The sequence below is a fragment of the Cinclus cinclus genome, chromosome 24 (genome assembly GCF_963662255.1).
Source record: "Cinclus cinclus chromosome 24, bCinCin1.1, whole genome shotgun sequence".
Lineage (NCBI taxonomy): Eukaryota > Metazoa > Chordata > Aves > Passeriformes > Cinclidae > Cinclus > Cinclus cinclus.
Genome location: NC_085069.1, coordinates 6,879,621 through 6,895,095, shown reverse-complemented (window position 1 = coordinate 6,895,095; position 15,475 = coordinate 6,879,621). Strand labels below are relative to the sequence as shown.

Here is a 15,475-nt window from a genome sequence, read left to right as displayed (position 1 = left end):
CCCTGGTCAGAGCATCCACGGGCTGAAAAATCCAGGTGCCACCCCAGGGAGAGGCAGTTCCCTCTGGAAACAGTGATGGCTGGGCAGGGGGTGCTGCTGCCATGGGGGCTTCAGTCCCAAAGGCCACTGGGGTCTCTTGTTGCCCAGCCCCCAGGACAGCCAGGTACTCTGCCCCTGTCAGGCTTTGCTCCCAGAGCTGCTGCAGCCAGGCAGAGGTCATGGTTTTCAGTTCTGGCAGGGCCTGGGGAGGCATCACAACCCCCAGATGAAAATCCAGGTAATTCTTAACCCAGTGCTGCTGCAAATGTCCACAGTGTGAGCTCTGTGGAGGAAGGGATGAGCTCATCACCAGCCACAGCACAGAGGATTGGTGGCCAACACCAACTCCTGGTCCACCACACCTTGGGCAGCCCAGGCAGTGCAGGACCCCAGAGTAAGGAAGAGGAGCATCCATGGAGCTGCTTCACAGGGGCCTGAGCTCTGCGGAGCAGCTCCTCTGGCCTGTGAAGTTACTGCAGAGTGACACCGAATTTAAGGCAGAGGTTGCAAACCCAGCTGTATCCCTATGTTCACCTGCCAAGTCTTCTGCAAGGCTCAGTTTCTCAAGGAGGGCATCCACAGAGATCAAAAACAGCCCAAGGAAAATCCATGGGGAGCAACTCAGACCAGGCTCCCACAAACCCCTGCCACACTGTCTGGGGTCTCAGGGATGAGCCTTCCTCGGTCCAGCATCTCTCCTGGACCCAAACTGTCTCCAGCTGTAAATCCACCAACCTCTGTGGAGTTTCTCCAGGTTTCTGGCACAGTAACTGAAAGCTGAGTCTGGTATTTATGTGGGAACAGCTGGAAATGCCAGTGTTCAAATCAATTAACTCAACAATACTTTAGGCTCAGCCTCCATGGGCCCTGCTGGACACATTCGTTAGCAAGGAGAAACTTAATATTTGCATGGATCATACTTGCCTGATGGGAATGGGCATGTTCACATGCTGGGCAGGATCATGTCCAATTTAGCAGCACATTGAGCAATGAGGACTGGGTCTGCTCATAAATCTACCCATCTCCTGCACCACCGTGTGCCAGGGGCCCCATCCCACAGACAAGGAGACTTCCAGGTAGTGCAAAACCCTGGAGTTACTGGGATGTTTTGTTACACACGTGGTTTGGACATGGGGGAGTTAGTTCTGTCCATGTCAGGCATGGCCAGGACTTGTTAGGGGTCATTTTTGGGTTAAAGAGGTTAAATGACAGCACGTCCCCAATGGCTATGTGACAGCAGGGTGGCTGCAGATAGCATTGGTGATTAGTGTAACAACATGCCACTAAAATCAGGATTATTACAGTGCATTCAAAGTGTGAAGGTACTCACACTGCCTCCGCCCGGGATGTGTTTGATATTATCCTTTGAGCCACACCTGGATTGAACGCTGCTAAAGTCCAGCTTCTTATTAATTATCTGCACCTTTGGTAGCCAGAAAAGAGTCATTGCACGTCACCAATAGCTATCTGATGGCAGGGTCGCTGCAGATAGCATTGGCAGTTTAGTGTACACAACATGCCATTTATTATAGAACTGTTATAGAGCATTGAAAGTGTGAAGGTACTCACACTGCCTCCGCCCGGGATGTGTTTGATATTATCCTTTGAGCCACACTTGGATTGAACGCTGCTAAAGTCCAGCTTCTTATTAATTATCTGCACCTTTAGTAGCCAGAAAAGAGCGTGAGAAACAACATGACCATCTGCAGCTTGACCATGTGTTACACCCCTAAAACCAGGAACCTGCCTTCCAGGGCCAGGAGTAAAAAGGAAAATCTCTGGCTTGCTGCAGAGATTTGTCTGCTCCTGCCTGGAAAGGGAAGACAGAGATGGGACAGGTTATGGGCAGGTTGAGACTGGGTGGTGATGCAGCCCTGGGTCCCAGGCCACAAACATCAGCCAAAAAGCCAGCTCAGCCTGGATCCTTCCACTGAACAAAACAGGGAACCTGCTGGGCAGCAAACCTTCTGGAAGCCAGGGCTGAGAGGCACCACCAGTGCTCAGAGACTCAGGTTCTGCTGAGCCAATGCAAGGAGGAGGGCTGGAGCTGAGAGGAAAATGCCTGCCCAGCTCCAGCTCCTGTGCCAGACACCACAGCCCCCTTCTGGGCCAGGCACAGCTGGCCTTGGGCAAACAGCTGCCACTGGCCAGGCTGGGAAGCAGGAGCTGCATGTCCAGCACTGGGAGAGGACATCAGCTCTGCTCTGCACAGGGCTCACACCCCCTCCACAGCTACCAAGAGAGAGCCAAAGCTGCCAGGGATCCGACCCCAGGCCAGGGATGCTGCTCCACACCAGGGATGCAGCCCCAGGCCCCATCCCAGGGATGCAGCCCCATCCCAGGTCTGTGGCACATTCCTGAGGAGTCTCTGGTGGGTGGGAGTGAGGCTGGAAAGGGCTGGGGCCGGGTGGGAAGCACTGCTAACCACTCCCTCCAGCCCCAAAGCCTTCCCTCCACGCTGAATTCTGTGCTCATGAAGCTGCTTCCACTCAGGGCTTGTCTCCCCCACTGGTCGTGCAGGGAGCTGTGCTGGAGCCACCTCAGGCATCCCAGCAGCTCTTCCAGACAGGGTGAAGACAACCCCTGCTCCTTCCCCACACGCCCCGGAGTGGCTTTGCAACCCCCACAAGTGTAAATGCAGGTAACGACCACAGGTCTGAGCCTGTGTGAAGCCAGCCCTGGGAGGGGGACCACGAGAGCCCCCAGCAGTGCCACATCCCTGGGCAGACACTCCTGGTGGCACCATCCCCAGAGCTGAGCTCACCTCCATCCCAGCGTTCCAGCCCCAGCTGCTCCTGCCAGGAGAGCTCCCTGCAGTGCCCTGGCTCCCCAGCATGAGAAGCACCACTGCTGGCCTGTGTCTCCAGCAGGATTTTCCAAGTTCACATCCACTAATCCCACAAATCAGGACCCAGGTCTGCCAGAGCAGGCTTTGCCAAAGCAGCACCCAGTGATCCAGCCACAGCAGAAGTGCTCAGACCATGCAGGAACCCTGGCAGAGAGGTGGCCTGGCTGCTCCTGGCCAGTGTGCCCCGTGTTCCTTGGCTTGCCCAGCCTGGGGGTCTGGATTCAGCACGGAGAGCAGGCTCCGAACCATTTCTGAGCAGCCTAAAATCAAATAGCTGGGGTCAGCCCCTTCTGCTCCAGCTGCAACCATTCTGCTGAGAGCATCCTCGTGTCCTACAGAATCCCCAGCAGAGCATCCAGTCATTCTCCCCTGCAAAGAGCAAGGTATTGTCCCAAATTCAGCTGTTCTTACTCTTTCAGCAACAACAACAGAGAAGCATAGAGGGAAAAAAAACCAACTTGTAAAAGCTGGATTTAAACAGAACAAGTAAATAATTTAACTATTTTCCAGTAAACAAGAGCTCCTTCTAAAATCCCTGGAGAACAGGGCTTGTGGGGGTGGGAAGAAAAAAACCTGTCTTGTGCTAAGTGGGCAGGAGGGCTGAGCCCCCCCAAAAAGGACACTGTGCTCATGTGCTGCTATCTCATGACCAAGAGCCCTGCCCAGGCTCCAGAGCCCCCCTGGATCATGGCACAAAGCCAGTAAATTGCCAGCCACGGTGGAAAATGCCTGGAAAGGCCATGAAAAAACAGGCTGTCATTTCCCAGGATGCAGAGGAGCAAGCTCAAAGCCTCTCCCCATGCCAAAGGGGAACTTCCAGAGCCACCAAGGTACCTGCTCACAGAAAATATCATGCGCAGCATTCAGGAAATGTTTGTTGTGGCTCTGCAAGGTCTGGAGCCAGGCAGTGTCACCCCCAGGACAGGCAGTGTCCCCTACCAGGCTTGCAGAACTTAATCCAAGACCCTCATTCCCAAGCACCTGGAACCCAGAGGTCACTTGGCTGCTCCTGAAACAACTTTTCTGGGAGTGCAAAGTGTTTGAAAGGACAGAAGTGCCACCAGTTCTGGCCATGCCACCCTGCACTAAAGGCACAACACAACCCTGGACCTTGCCAACAGAGCTGGATCCAAAATTCCAGTGTTTGGCAAAAGGTGGAGTCCAAGCCTGAGGCTCTCGGAGGAGACAGAAGGACCTTCCTGTCCTCTCCTGCCGTGCTGGAAGGAGAGGCACAGGGTGGGATTCAGAAACACAGCCCTGACCTTGCCTCTCCTCAGGGCTGCAGGTCACAACCTGCCGTCCCCACCTGGACACCCCAGGGAACGTCATTCCCCTGGCAGCCACTCCACGAGCCCCACAGCACGAGCTCTCCATGGCACAGCTGAGCTGCACTAAGCCAGGCAAGGAATTCCAGGCCAAGCATCCAACCCAAAACCTTTCAGGTGAGCCGGGGTCAGGCTGGAGCCCTGCCCAGAAACCAGAGCCAGGCTGCTGCTGCTGCAGCTGCTCCAGGGGGGCTCTCCCACCCCAGAGGGAGTGCCCAGCACCCTGTCCCCTAGACAGACCCCTGGAAGCAGAGTCTGTGTTTACCTTGCCCCCTCCAGGCTGGTGCTTCAGGTTATCAGTGGAGCCGATTTTGGACTTGACGTTCTTCAGGTCGGGCATGGGCGCGGCCGACGGCTGCACGCGGGTCTTGGCAGAGGCCGGAGATTTCGGAGGGGTGCGAACCACTGCCACCTTCTTGGGCTCCCTGGCTGGTGGGGTGGGCAGAGAGGGGGTGCGGGAACGGCTGCCTGGAGTCCCGGGGGAGCCGGGACTGCTGTAACCGCTTCTGTCTCCGGACTTGGGCTGCTCACCTGCAGTTTGCACACAGGACAGCCCGGGTCAGCGCCCCTGCCCTGCTGCCTCTGCCCCTGGGGGCCTCGTCCCAGAGCCCACCCAATGTCCCAGTGCAGGGGGAGGGCGGTGGCTGCACTTTCTTCTACTCCATTTTCAAGGAAAAACCGTGATTCAAAGGCAATTCCTAATATCCCAGAAGGAAGATGGTCTCCATTGCCTGGATCATCAGTAAGAATCCCCACCCGAGCGCGGCACGATGAATTAGAGCAAAAGACACTCAGAACCACTTTTCTATTAGAAATTTGGAAGCACTTTCACAAAATTATTTTCTGTAATTAACTAAGGCTGATCGCTGAGCAGCTTAGCACTGTCCCCAGTTTGAAAAGGAAATGAAAGAAGAAAAGAAGACCCTTAAACATCACCTTTCTCAGTCTTTGCTGCTGCAGGAGGTGGTTTTTTCTGCTCCTTTCTGCCTGTTTAGTGAATGAGAAAGATGCTTAAACATAATAAAGCTGGAAAATTAATTGATTTAAGGTTTTATGCAGCTCTAGCTAAGTATGAAATATATGTATATATCCAGTGAAATGCACCATTTTAATGGAAATTCACAATGCCTGATGCTTTCTGGGGTTTTCTTCTCTGAGCATAATGGGCTAATCTCCATTCCTGTAATCGAAGAATTGATCCTCTTGCCCCTGGTCTTTGTGAAATATCATCAGAGAGAAAACGAGCAGACAGATTAAAAAAATTGAACTGCCTAAATCTTCCAAATTTGAGGAAATCCCACAGGATAAAGCAACTGGCCTCTCCTACCCACTGGAGACTGTATGAACACAGGGCACTGAGCAGCACCTGGGAAGGCTCGATCCAGAGGGAACACCCCTGAGTCCCAGGAGAGGGTTGAGTTGGGCCATTAACCCCTGGAACTGCCCAGCAGCACCACCCAGTCACCAGCAGGCAGCTGCCACTGTCACCTACCGGAGCTGGGAGGGGTCTTGGGGGCCGTGGGGGTCTTGGCCGGGATGCGGGTGGCGTTGCTGGAGTTCCTCTGCGCCTGCCCCGCGCGCGCCGAGCCCGTCTTGGAGCCAGCCCTTCCCTCCGGGCCCTGGGGACACAGCAGGACAGGGACAGGCTGTCACCCCGAGGGATCGCTGCACCTCAGACCCTCCCACTTCCCCCCGGGATTCCCCACACCTGGAATGTGCCCCTTCACACCTTGTGTCCCATCTCCACAGCCAGGGCACCCCCAGCCCCTCCTGGGCTCTGACCTTCCCCAGGTGAGCCCTTGGCTTCAGCTACACCATCCACTGCACCCTCACACTTGCTTTAGCCACACCTCTGTTCTCTGAATTTCATCCTTTGGTTTCCCTTGTTCTGCTAAAATTTTGTACAGAAGATAAATTAATCCCAGCATTTGTGACTGGCACAGGGTGCTCAGAGCAGCAGTGGCTGCCCCTGGATCCCTGGCAGTGCCCAAGGCCAGGTTGGACACTGGGTCTTGGAGCAGCCTGGGACAGTGGAAGGTGTCCCTGCCACAGCAGGGGTGGCTCTGGATGACATTTAAGGTGGTTTCTGACCCAAACTGTTCCAGGATTCCTTGGCTCTGTGTGACCTGCTGTGTGACCTCCCTGTGCTTTCCCTCATCTGTGTGACCTGCTGTGTGACCTCCCTGTGCTTTCCCTCACCACGGGTGTGTTTATGTGGCTGAATTTCCCTTTTTCCACAAAGGCAAAAAGCTCTGAGGTTCTGTTCAGCTTGCAGGATTAGCCATGGATGTGCTGCATTCCCTGTTCTGCCTGCAGCACCTGCAGCTCTGGTCAAACTCCTCTGTGTGAAGCACAGGCAGAGCTGCAGAACAAGGAAAGGCACAAAGGGACCTGGACACACCTCAGGGGATGGATGGGGCACACCTGCAGCAAGGAGCCCTTTGTGCTGTGTGTGCTGGTCCAAACCCAGAGCTGAGCCTGGCTGCACCTCGGGAAGGTGGAGGGACAGAACATCCCCCCCTCCATGGGCCAGGGAAGGACCCAGCCCAGCAGCACCAACCAGGAATGCCAGGAACGCCTCCAGGTGCTGGCCCTGGGCTCTCTCACAGCCCCTTCCCTTACCTTGGCCTTTGTTTCCTGCATTGCTGTGCTGGCAGGCCGGGGGGTGGCAGGACAGGCTCGTTTGGAGGCACAGGCAGGGCTGGAGGGTGGTTTCAGAGGGGCTGCGTGTCGGAGGGGGGGCATGGAGCCAGGGGGTTTGGCAGGGCAAGGTGAGGATTTCTTGGACGCGGAAATGAAATAAAATTACAACAAAAACAAAAGAAAATCAGCGTGGGAGGAAAATAAAAGGGGATCAGGGACATTAAATAGGATTAGAAGGTGCAACGCAGAGCTGGGTGTGGGGTAGGAACTGCTAGGGCTGTATACAGAGAAATAACCAATTTCTGTGTTAGAAAATAATACTATTACTCATCTTTAACTCTTCACCCACTGATTTTCCCTCATCTTGTCCATTATCCCACTCAGGCACTAACCAGGAGAATAGCCAGCTGAGCTAAACCTCCTCCAAATTACCAGTGTGACAGATATTGTTCAACTTCTGGAATTTACCCAGTATTAAACTCCGTTCCTCACCCAGAACACAACGCAGGAGCTGGATTTGATGATTCTTGTGGATCCCATCCAACTCAGGATATTCTATGATCTGCAAGGCCTAGATTATTTAATTTAATGCTCTAATTACATGTTTTGCTCTTTTCACAGTTATGCTTGTCCCCAGTGCAGTTTTGAGGCTGTCCCAAGGTCAGCTGCTGCTTTTCAGTCCTGGGCTGAGAAAATTATTTCTCCAACTCCCACCCAACCCCAAGAGCCACATGTTTGATTTAGATTTGGATCATTTCCTCACCCTCAAAGAACCCATGGATTGCACCATCCAAACCCAGGGGAGGGAAGCAAAACTAAAAACACTCTTGAAAACAAATGGAAAAATGGAACATAATGGGAAGGTTTCCTAAGAGGAACAACAGCAGGGCAGGAGAGGAGCCAGGAACAGGTGTCATCCCTGGTTTTGTTTTTTAGCTTACCTTGGATTTCTTTTCATCAGCTTCAGTCCCTTCCTTGTCAACACGACCTGACAGATGGAAACACACAGTTACACCTCTTGGGACTGGTCATAAACTCTGGGGTCTCTTCCCTGTCCCTGCTCTCCCTTAAACTCAGTGCTGTTCTTAGAAATGTGACCAAGTCACCATTTCTTGCAGAAATCACTTCACAAACACATTCCTTCTGTGTTAGCAGATGATCCTGTGTTAGTCACACTGGAGACCAGACACACCAAGGAGGTTTGTGTGAGAGCATTTTGCCCAGATTTCCACCCAGCTCCTGCAGGATCCATCCAGCTCAGGACAGAAAGTTCCCTTCAACTCTACACACGAGTCTCTGAAACACCCACTTGTTCCAACAATCATATAAATAGAGACTCAGACTGAAGGAAGCTCCAGTCCAGCACTGTGATCTCATTTAAGGGGTTGCTCAGTTGGGTTGCAGAGCACTTTTATCCCTGGCTGTTATTAATTCCCATCTCTCCTGACAGGTTGCTCTCAGTGCCCCTTCCACCTGGGTCAGTCTAATTAGGAGATCAGAAATGGGGAGGAGATAAAGTTTGTACTACAAGACACTCATAACAAAGTCCATCTTCAGCTAATTGGGAGGAGAAGCTGCTGATATTCTCCCCAGTCGTGGGGGATCAGCCCTTTCCTGATGGCATGGACAATACTGTTAATGCAGCACTGACCCATCCCAGAGCTGCTGGATGCACCACCCCTCCCAAATGCAGATGAACTGCACACTGCTGCAAGGCTGGAGCCAAACAGACACCAACTATCTCTGTCTCTGAAGGCAAAGACCATTAAATAATTAAACTTCTACTGAATCAGAAGCTGGCTGGCTCTGGGCAGTGCATCCCCACCCTGCCGTGGTTCTAGGCTCCAGTGCAAGCCATGCCAGTGCCCTGCAGCACACGAGTGAAGCTTCCCACTGCTGATCCCCAGGGAACAACCAGAAATGTGTTACGAGCTTTAGCTGCAGTGCAAAAAGCTCCATCAACAATTTCTTGGTGAGCCCCACACGGTAAAGAGCCTCAAACCCAGCAGCATTCCCGGGCTAATGGGAGCAGCCAAGCCAGCCTCTGGAACGTGGAACTGGGAGAGAAGGCAGAGCTTCCCCCAGGACATGCTCTGGAGACCCAGAGCTGGGGTACAACACGGTGAGACAGCAGCACGTGTCCTGCTGCCCTGGCTTGTGATCACAGCTCACAGCATCCCCTGCCCTCAGCCACTGAGCCGGGCCTTGGCACATTCCCCACCCCAGGAGAGGTGGAGAAGAGAAAGGAAAGGTCTAAGGGGGATGCTCCTGCATTTAGTGGTGACCTCAAACCTTCACCCAAGGCTGCCCTCCCAGTCCAGCCCAGCCCCACACACTGTTTAAATGCCTCCAGACAGACAGGCAGCTCCTGCTGAACCCCCAAAGCCAGTGCTGGGCTGGCACACCCAGAGACACCCTATCCAGAGCTGGGATGGCAGCAGGATGCTTGGGAAGAGCGATGGACATGCCTGGCAGTGGGAAAAGGCCCTGCTGGCTGCAGACTGTGCTTCCAGAAGCAGCCAGTAGTGGATATTTAAGGGGAAAGTACAAGAAATGGGATCACTGTGGGGGTTTTCCACGGTTAGACCTGCCATCCTTGCCTTTTTCCTCCTCCCTCATCTTTGGGAAAGCCAATTCCAAGAGTTATTGGATCAGACATGCAAACCAGATGGCACGTGTCCTGCTGGAACAAGCTGCACACGCCAGGTGAGCCCCACTGCACCGTGCCAGGGCCACGTCCATCCAGTCCTCATCTTCTCTGGGAAGGGCCAGGTGGGAGCTAAGGCACCCACCCGACAGATCCAAGGAAATCAAAACAAAAACAGGTGAAAAAAAGCATGATTAGGGACACGCCAGCACCATGCAAGGGACAGAATCGCAGCACAAGGGCCTGGCAATCCAACCCAGGATTAAATAAATAAAGAGGGAGGGGCAGGGAGGGAGCAGCAGCGCTGCAGATCAGTCACAGCACAGCTCCAGGCCATTTCCAAGCAGCAGCAGCCCAGGTGGCAGCAAGCTGCAGGGCTGGGCCAGGCAGCCTGGTCGGGAGCAGCTGGAGCACACACCTTTGAGCAGAGGGACACGAGTGGCCTTGTCTGCAGCCACCGGGCCACTGGGCTTCCTCCTGGGCGGCCGGTGGCCCCTGGCATCCGGCACAGCCTCTTCCAAAGGAGCATCTTTGTCCTTCCCACCGTGCTCTGCCTCAGCAGGGACTTGGGCTCTTTCTAGCACTGGCCCAGAATCTTCTCCCTCCTTGGGCTCAGCCTCTTTTTGGGAGACATTTTCAGAAGGCTCTGGCAGAGTGAGGTCTGGACCTCCTTCTCCCTCCAGCAGCTGTGGCTTCTCTTGGTCCTCTCCTGCTTTGTGGGACTCGGCTTCAGCCAGAAGTGCCTCTCCTGGGCTGTCTCTGAGGACAACTTTGGACTTGTTTTCTCCATCATATTCTTCACGAGTCTCCGGGGCAGCTGCTGGACACGAGCCCTTTGCAGGTCCCAGAGAAGCACGCTGATCCCCAAGGGAAGGCAAACCCTGTTCAGAAGTTTCATCAATATCCCGATCCTCATCTCTCTCCCGTCCAAAGGAATCTTCCTTTACCGTGGCTCTGGCACACAAAGGAGATGGTCCCTCTTTATGGTCACCTGTGCCACCTGCTCCTGCCAGGCCCTCCATGCCCAGCTCTGGCTCCACAGCGGCGCCTTCTCTGCCTCCCTGATCCCACAACTCACTGCTGCCTTCGGGTGCTCCGGAGCCTTGGTACATGTCCAGGGGGATTGGGATGGTGACCTCGATTCTGGTGGGAGCTGCTGCCGGAGCCTTCGTTTCCCGGGACAGAGGTGGCTGCTGGAGCCCCAGTCCCTGCCCTGGGGGCTGGCTGGCACCTTTCACTGCCTCTGCCACACGCTCCTCAGGGCCAGGCTGGAGCTTTGGACAGCTCGGCTCGCCTGGAGTTGAAGACGTGGGGTGTGAAGCATGGGCAAGAAATTAGCACAGGCATGTCAAACATCAGGTAACGTGAGAGATTCAGGATTTCTACTGGCAATCCAGAGGTAAAAGCAAGTCCCACCCCGCCCCACTGAGCAGAGAGCTCATTCCTACAGTGGCTTTTGAAGAAATTCTGTTCCCCATGGGAATCAGGAACAGAGAAAGCCACAGCACGTGGGACAACAAATTCCTGCCTGGGCTGGGTTCACCCTGCACTCCATGAGCTGGTTTAGCTGTAGAGGTTTCCAGAAGCCAAGAACATTCCCCTTTTCCCTAATACCACCATTGGACCATCATTTTGCTGTCAGTGCTGTCCTCCTTCCTGACCTCACAGAACCCTTGCTGGCCTTCCCCCCACCTCAGGAGATGTTCAGGCACACACAGCACTGGCTTCAGAGCTCAGAGTACCTCTGCTTTGCTCTGTGATCATTCCCACTGCCCAGGAGCTCGGGATCAGCACTCCCATGCCATGCCAGAGCAGGGAAAGGACTGTGGGAAGGAACGTGGCCATTCTCCTTAGAGCTCCAGTGCTGCCACCCTGCCATCATTTGGGCTGAGTGACATTTGAACCCCAGAACCTGAGGCCACAGAGAAAAAGATATGTCTGCTTCTCTTTTCTTTTTGGGCATGTGTGTGTAAAAGAGGGGATTCTGTTCCATCACTGTTCTGTGCATGACACAGACCTTTACAATTCCACCCAACAAGTGCTGCATGAAGCCAGATCTAATTGAGCTGAAGCTTTTCTGTTGGAAATCCCTTCAGCTGAAGGAAAGATGCCCTGAGCAATGGAGAATTCACCTGGATGTGGTACATTGCTTTAGAGCCAGCAAGCCCAGTAAGAATGTGCCTTTTGTGCTATGAACTGGTTCAGCTTCAAGGAGTCTTTGAGCACTGTTCAGGTAAAGGACCTAAATCAGAACCCTGAGATCACAACTGTGGCTTTGGCAGATTAACAAAGAAGAATAAAACAAGAAAATATGAAGTCAAGATCAACATGGTCTCTTATCAGTGTCCTCCCCATTTTAAGAGAATATCACAGAAGATCCCAGGACAAGGCAGAAAGGGCTTAGTAAAAATCTGGTAAGAAACAGCACTAAAACCAGGGCAGAGAGAAGAGAGAACTTTAACCCCCTCCACTAACCATCCTGATTTCTTTTTTACAGTGTTGCCACTATTTCATATATAGAAGAGCCGACAGTCCAAAAACCACTGGCCAAGCAAGTAAAGGGTTTATTCGAATTGCAGGAAGCAGAGTGCACAGAATTGTGCTCATCTGTGTGTGGAAAGCAACAACAACCTGAATTCTGCCCTGAGCTGAGAAGGCAAAACCCATTTACTTCTGTTAAAGACATGGATGTCTAAATGCACTAATGGAGTCATGATGAGGAAAGGCACTGCCCAGCTGGAGAGATTTATTATATTTGCTGCACAGGAAACTGCTTCACAAAATGGCTTTTCACTGAGATTTTGAACAGCACACTAAATGTGTGCAGTGCAGGCAGGACAGAAACATCACAGTGAGTCTCAACCCCTAAGTCTGCCCCATGGAACTAAGCCAGCAGTGGGGGCTTTGGGAAAACCAATTTTCCATCAAGTCTGAACTGAGGAGAGTCAAGAGAAGCTTTCCAGGCAGCCAAAGGGTCCCTGGATAATTTTCAGCCCATCTAATGCTGTGAGAACACTCACTGTCCACTGTGTCTGGCTTTGTCAGTCACGTTCCCCAAGACTGGGATGAGGAGAAAAATCCCTTAATGTTGCAGTCAGGGTATGAGTGAGTAGGTTTGAGTCCTGTTTTACATCAGAAAGACACAGTAATTCAACAGTTTGGGCCTGCACTGCCTCTGTTCAATTTGAGCAGTTCCTCTGGCCACAGCACATCCCAGCTCTGTCCATCAGCTTTTTCAGCCTGGAGAATGTCCTTCTTTTGCAGCTGGACAAACAAGCACCATGACTTTGGCCATCTGAGAGGGAAATCTGGTACATGAGAAGCTGCATCTCCCTGAAATGAGGAGTTTGGACCATTCCAGGTGTGTATGGCCCTCATCTGCCAGGAGCAGGGAGAACTGCACAACTGCTGTGCAGGGTAGAGCATTTCCTCACACAACAAAATCCCCAAGCCACCACCAGCCAGGTGCACACGTGGGCAGCAACAACTGGTCCCAGTGACAGAGGATTCACCCACCTTGAGTGGCATCTCCTGCAGCGTGGTCCTCCAGGTTGGGAGTGGCTCCTACGCCCGCCTCTTCAGCTGCTCCCAGGTCAGAGAAAGAAGGGGAAAAACATGATCAAAATAAGAGTTAGTTTTAAGCATATGCCTGGAGAATGAATGTACCTCCCTGCTGAGGCTGCCCAACAGAAGGGGCAGGATCTCTGCTGTACCAAGAGCAGGGCAGTGTCAGAGGGGGAATCTCCCCACACTGATGATGGATCTGGGTAGAGCTGTTCAGCCTGTGCTGTACAGACCAGAGGAGTGTTTCACCAACTTCCATATCCTAAATGGCAGGCTAGTACAAGCTCTTCCAGGCAGAAAACAGGCTGTTAAGGAGCAAGGAAACGTGTGGATTTTTATCCATCTTCTACCCTCACCTGGCCTTTACCTGGCCAGGGGCACTCCATGAATGTCTCTTACATGAGCTCACCTTCTTGGTTTCTGTGACCAACCTGTGAACCCTGCCAAGGCTGTGTGACCAGTAATTCCAAGCCTGATAAAAATCTAGAGAGATCCTGAACTTCAGGACTACTGGTACATCAGAGGAGCATGGTTTTCTTCACAGTGATGATGGTTTGTCTCCATCAGCATTTCTTCAGTCCTATGACTACTTTCAAACTAGCTTAAACAATTATATTTGTATGCCACAGGTCTCCAGTCAAACTAGGACTTCTTCTGTTTCCCCATTTTTTGTCCAAGCAGTTCAGGATACACTGGCTCCCTGGGACAGCCAGATCTTGCACCAGAGCCTCCATGTTCCAGTCCAGGGCTCCACCAGCAACTCTGGATGGATGCAGCACAGAAATTTCACTGCTGTGAGTTTCTTTCAGTGTTTGGCACTGGCAGAAGCCCTTTTCTACCCACTGCTTTTCTCAGGTCCTGCCTGACGCTTCCAGGGAAAGCCACTGGCTATGGCACAGGGGACACATCATCATTTTCTGCACACAGACCTGCCCTCCCACACACAGCACCACCACAGTCACTGCTCTGCTCTGGAAGGCTCCATCCTTCCCTGGAAAACCAGGCCCAGGTGCAGTGATAGCCCACAGGGCATTCAGGCTGAATTAGTCACTTCACTTCCTCTGCATTATCCTTAAAAGCACTGCTGCAGTGGCCTGGTTTTCACCTGCCACTCCAAAGACACCCTCGAGGGCTGGGCAGACCCAAGTGCTGCAGGACCGGCACTCAGGGAGAGCAGCAGCAAGGGGCAGGAACACCCAGATCTGCAGGTAGGAGCCTGGAGGTGGGAGCCAAAGCCACCACAGAGACACCAGACAGAAGGATTGTCAGATGTGGAGCAGAGAGAGAAGAAAAGGCTGCAAGTTTCCCCCAGCACAGGGAAGGGAAGGCAAGAGGACAGCTCTAAGTGAGGAATGATTTGGAGAAGAAGGAAGCAGGATTGGGAGCAGGGTCCCTGGGAGAGGTTTCGTGGTGTTGTCTCACAGCACCGACCAGTCCAGCTCTCTGCTCTGTCTGCAGCAAGAGATGAAGCTGCACCTTGGTCTCCCTCACCTGTGGTTCCTTCTGGGATCTCCCCGTGCTGTTCCACACCACCCTGATCCTCGTGGTCTCCTTCCTCCACTAAAGGTGCTGTGGCATCTGAAAAACAACACAGCTTTCACACAGCTGCTGGGAGGCAAAGCCCTCTGAGGCCAGGATGTGCCTGAAGAACTCTCTGCTCAGAGAAGAACTCAGCTCCCTCCCGTGAGCCAGTGGAGCTGGGTGAGGGAACAGCTAAGCATGACACAGCAAAGCCAGAACCACAGGGACACCATGAGCTGCCCCCTGCCACACAACGTGCCACAACGTGCTCCCTATGCTTCTGAAGGCTTTGCCTTTTGTCCAAAAAGCCACCACTAAAAGCAGCCCCTGGTGCCTGATGTACAGGCACAGCAATCCTGCATGGAGGCATGTCTGGAGCAGGACAGAACAGCTCTCCTGGAACAAACAGACACCTGGCTCCCCCTGCCACAGGGGTGTCTGCTCATCCTGATGGTCCCAACCCAACTGGAAAGCAGGATAATATCCCCTCCTGCACCAGATAGGTTTTATGTCCTGATTTCTTGAGGCACTTTCCTGACAATCACTCAGCCCACACCTCCAGTGGGACAGGGCTGTCACTGCTCAGCATCTCTGCCTACCCTTCCTTCCTTTCTGAACAATTTTGCAAGCTAAAGCCTCAACCTCAAGTCTCCAAAGGCAGAGACTTGGGATTAAAGCAGCCAGAGGAACACAAAAAGTGAAGGTAATTACAATAGTGAACAAGTCTGTAGACCACTCTGGAATTAGAGTCTTTCTACCTACAAGGCATTCAGGTCCCACAACACAGGACCTTGCAGGGTCCCTGTAAAGTCTGCAGGAAACAAACCACAAGCAATTTCCTGAAGTATACAATTCACCTTTCTCACCTTCCAGCCCACTCTGCACCTT

General features: G+C 53.0%; 1 protein-coding gene across 1 annotated transcript in view; it reads right to left on the bottom strand.

The window, feature by feature from the left end:
• Positions 1-15,475, bottom strand: part of LOC134053249 (microtubule-associated protein tau-like) — a 39,854-nt gene that overhangs the window by 5,059 nt on the left and 19,320 nt on the right. Inside the window, exons 4-13 of the mRNA XM_062508144.1 lie at positions 14,558-14,644; positions 13,019-13,084; positions 9,921-10,802; positions 7,797-7,843; positions 6,835-6,993; positions 5,705-5,831; positions 5,149-5,199; positions 4,478-4,743; positions 1,609-1,701; positions 1,370-1,462 (exon numbers count right to left, since the gene is read on the bottom strand). Coding sequence (XP_062364128.1) covers positions 1,370-1,462; positions 1,609-1,701; positions 4,478-4,743; positions 5,149-5,199; positions 5,705-5,831; positions 6,835-6,993; positions 7,797-7,843; positions 9,921-10,802; positions 13,019-13,084; positions 14,558-14,644 — 1,871 coding nt within the window. The remainder of the gene's footprint in view (positions 1-1,369; positions 1,463-1,608; positions 1,702-4,477; positions 4,744-5,148; positions 5,200-5,704; positions 5,832-6,834; positions 6,994-7,796; positions 7,844-9,920; positions 10,803-13,018; positions 13,085-14,557; positions 14,645-15,475) is intronic.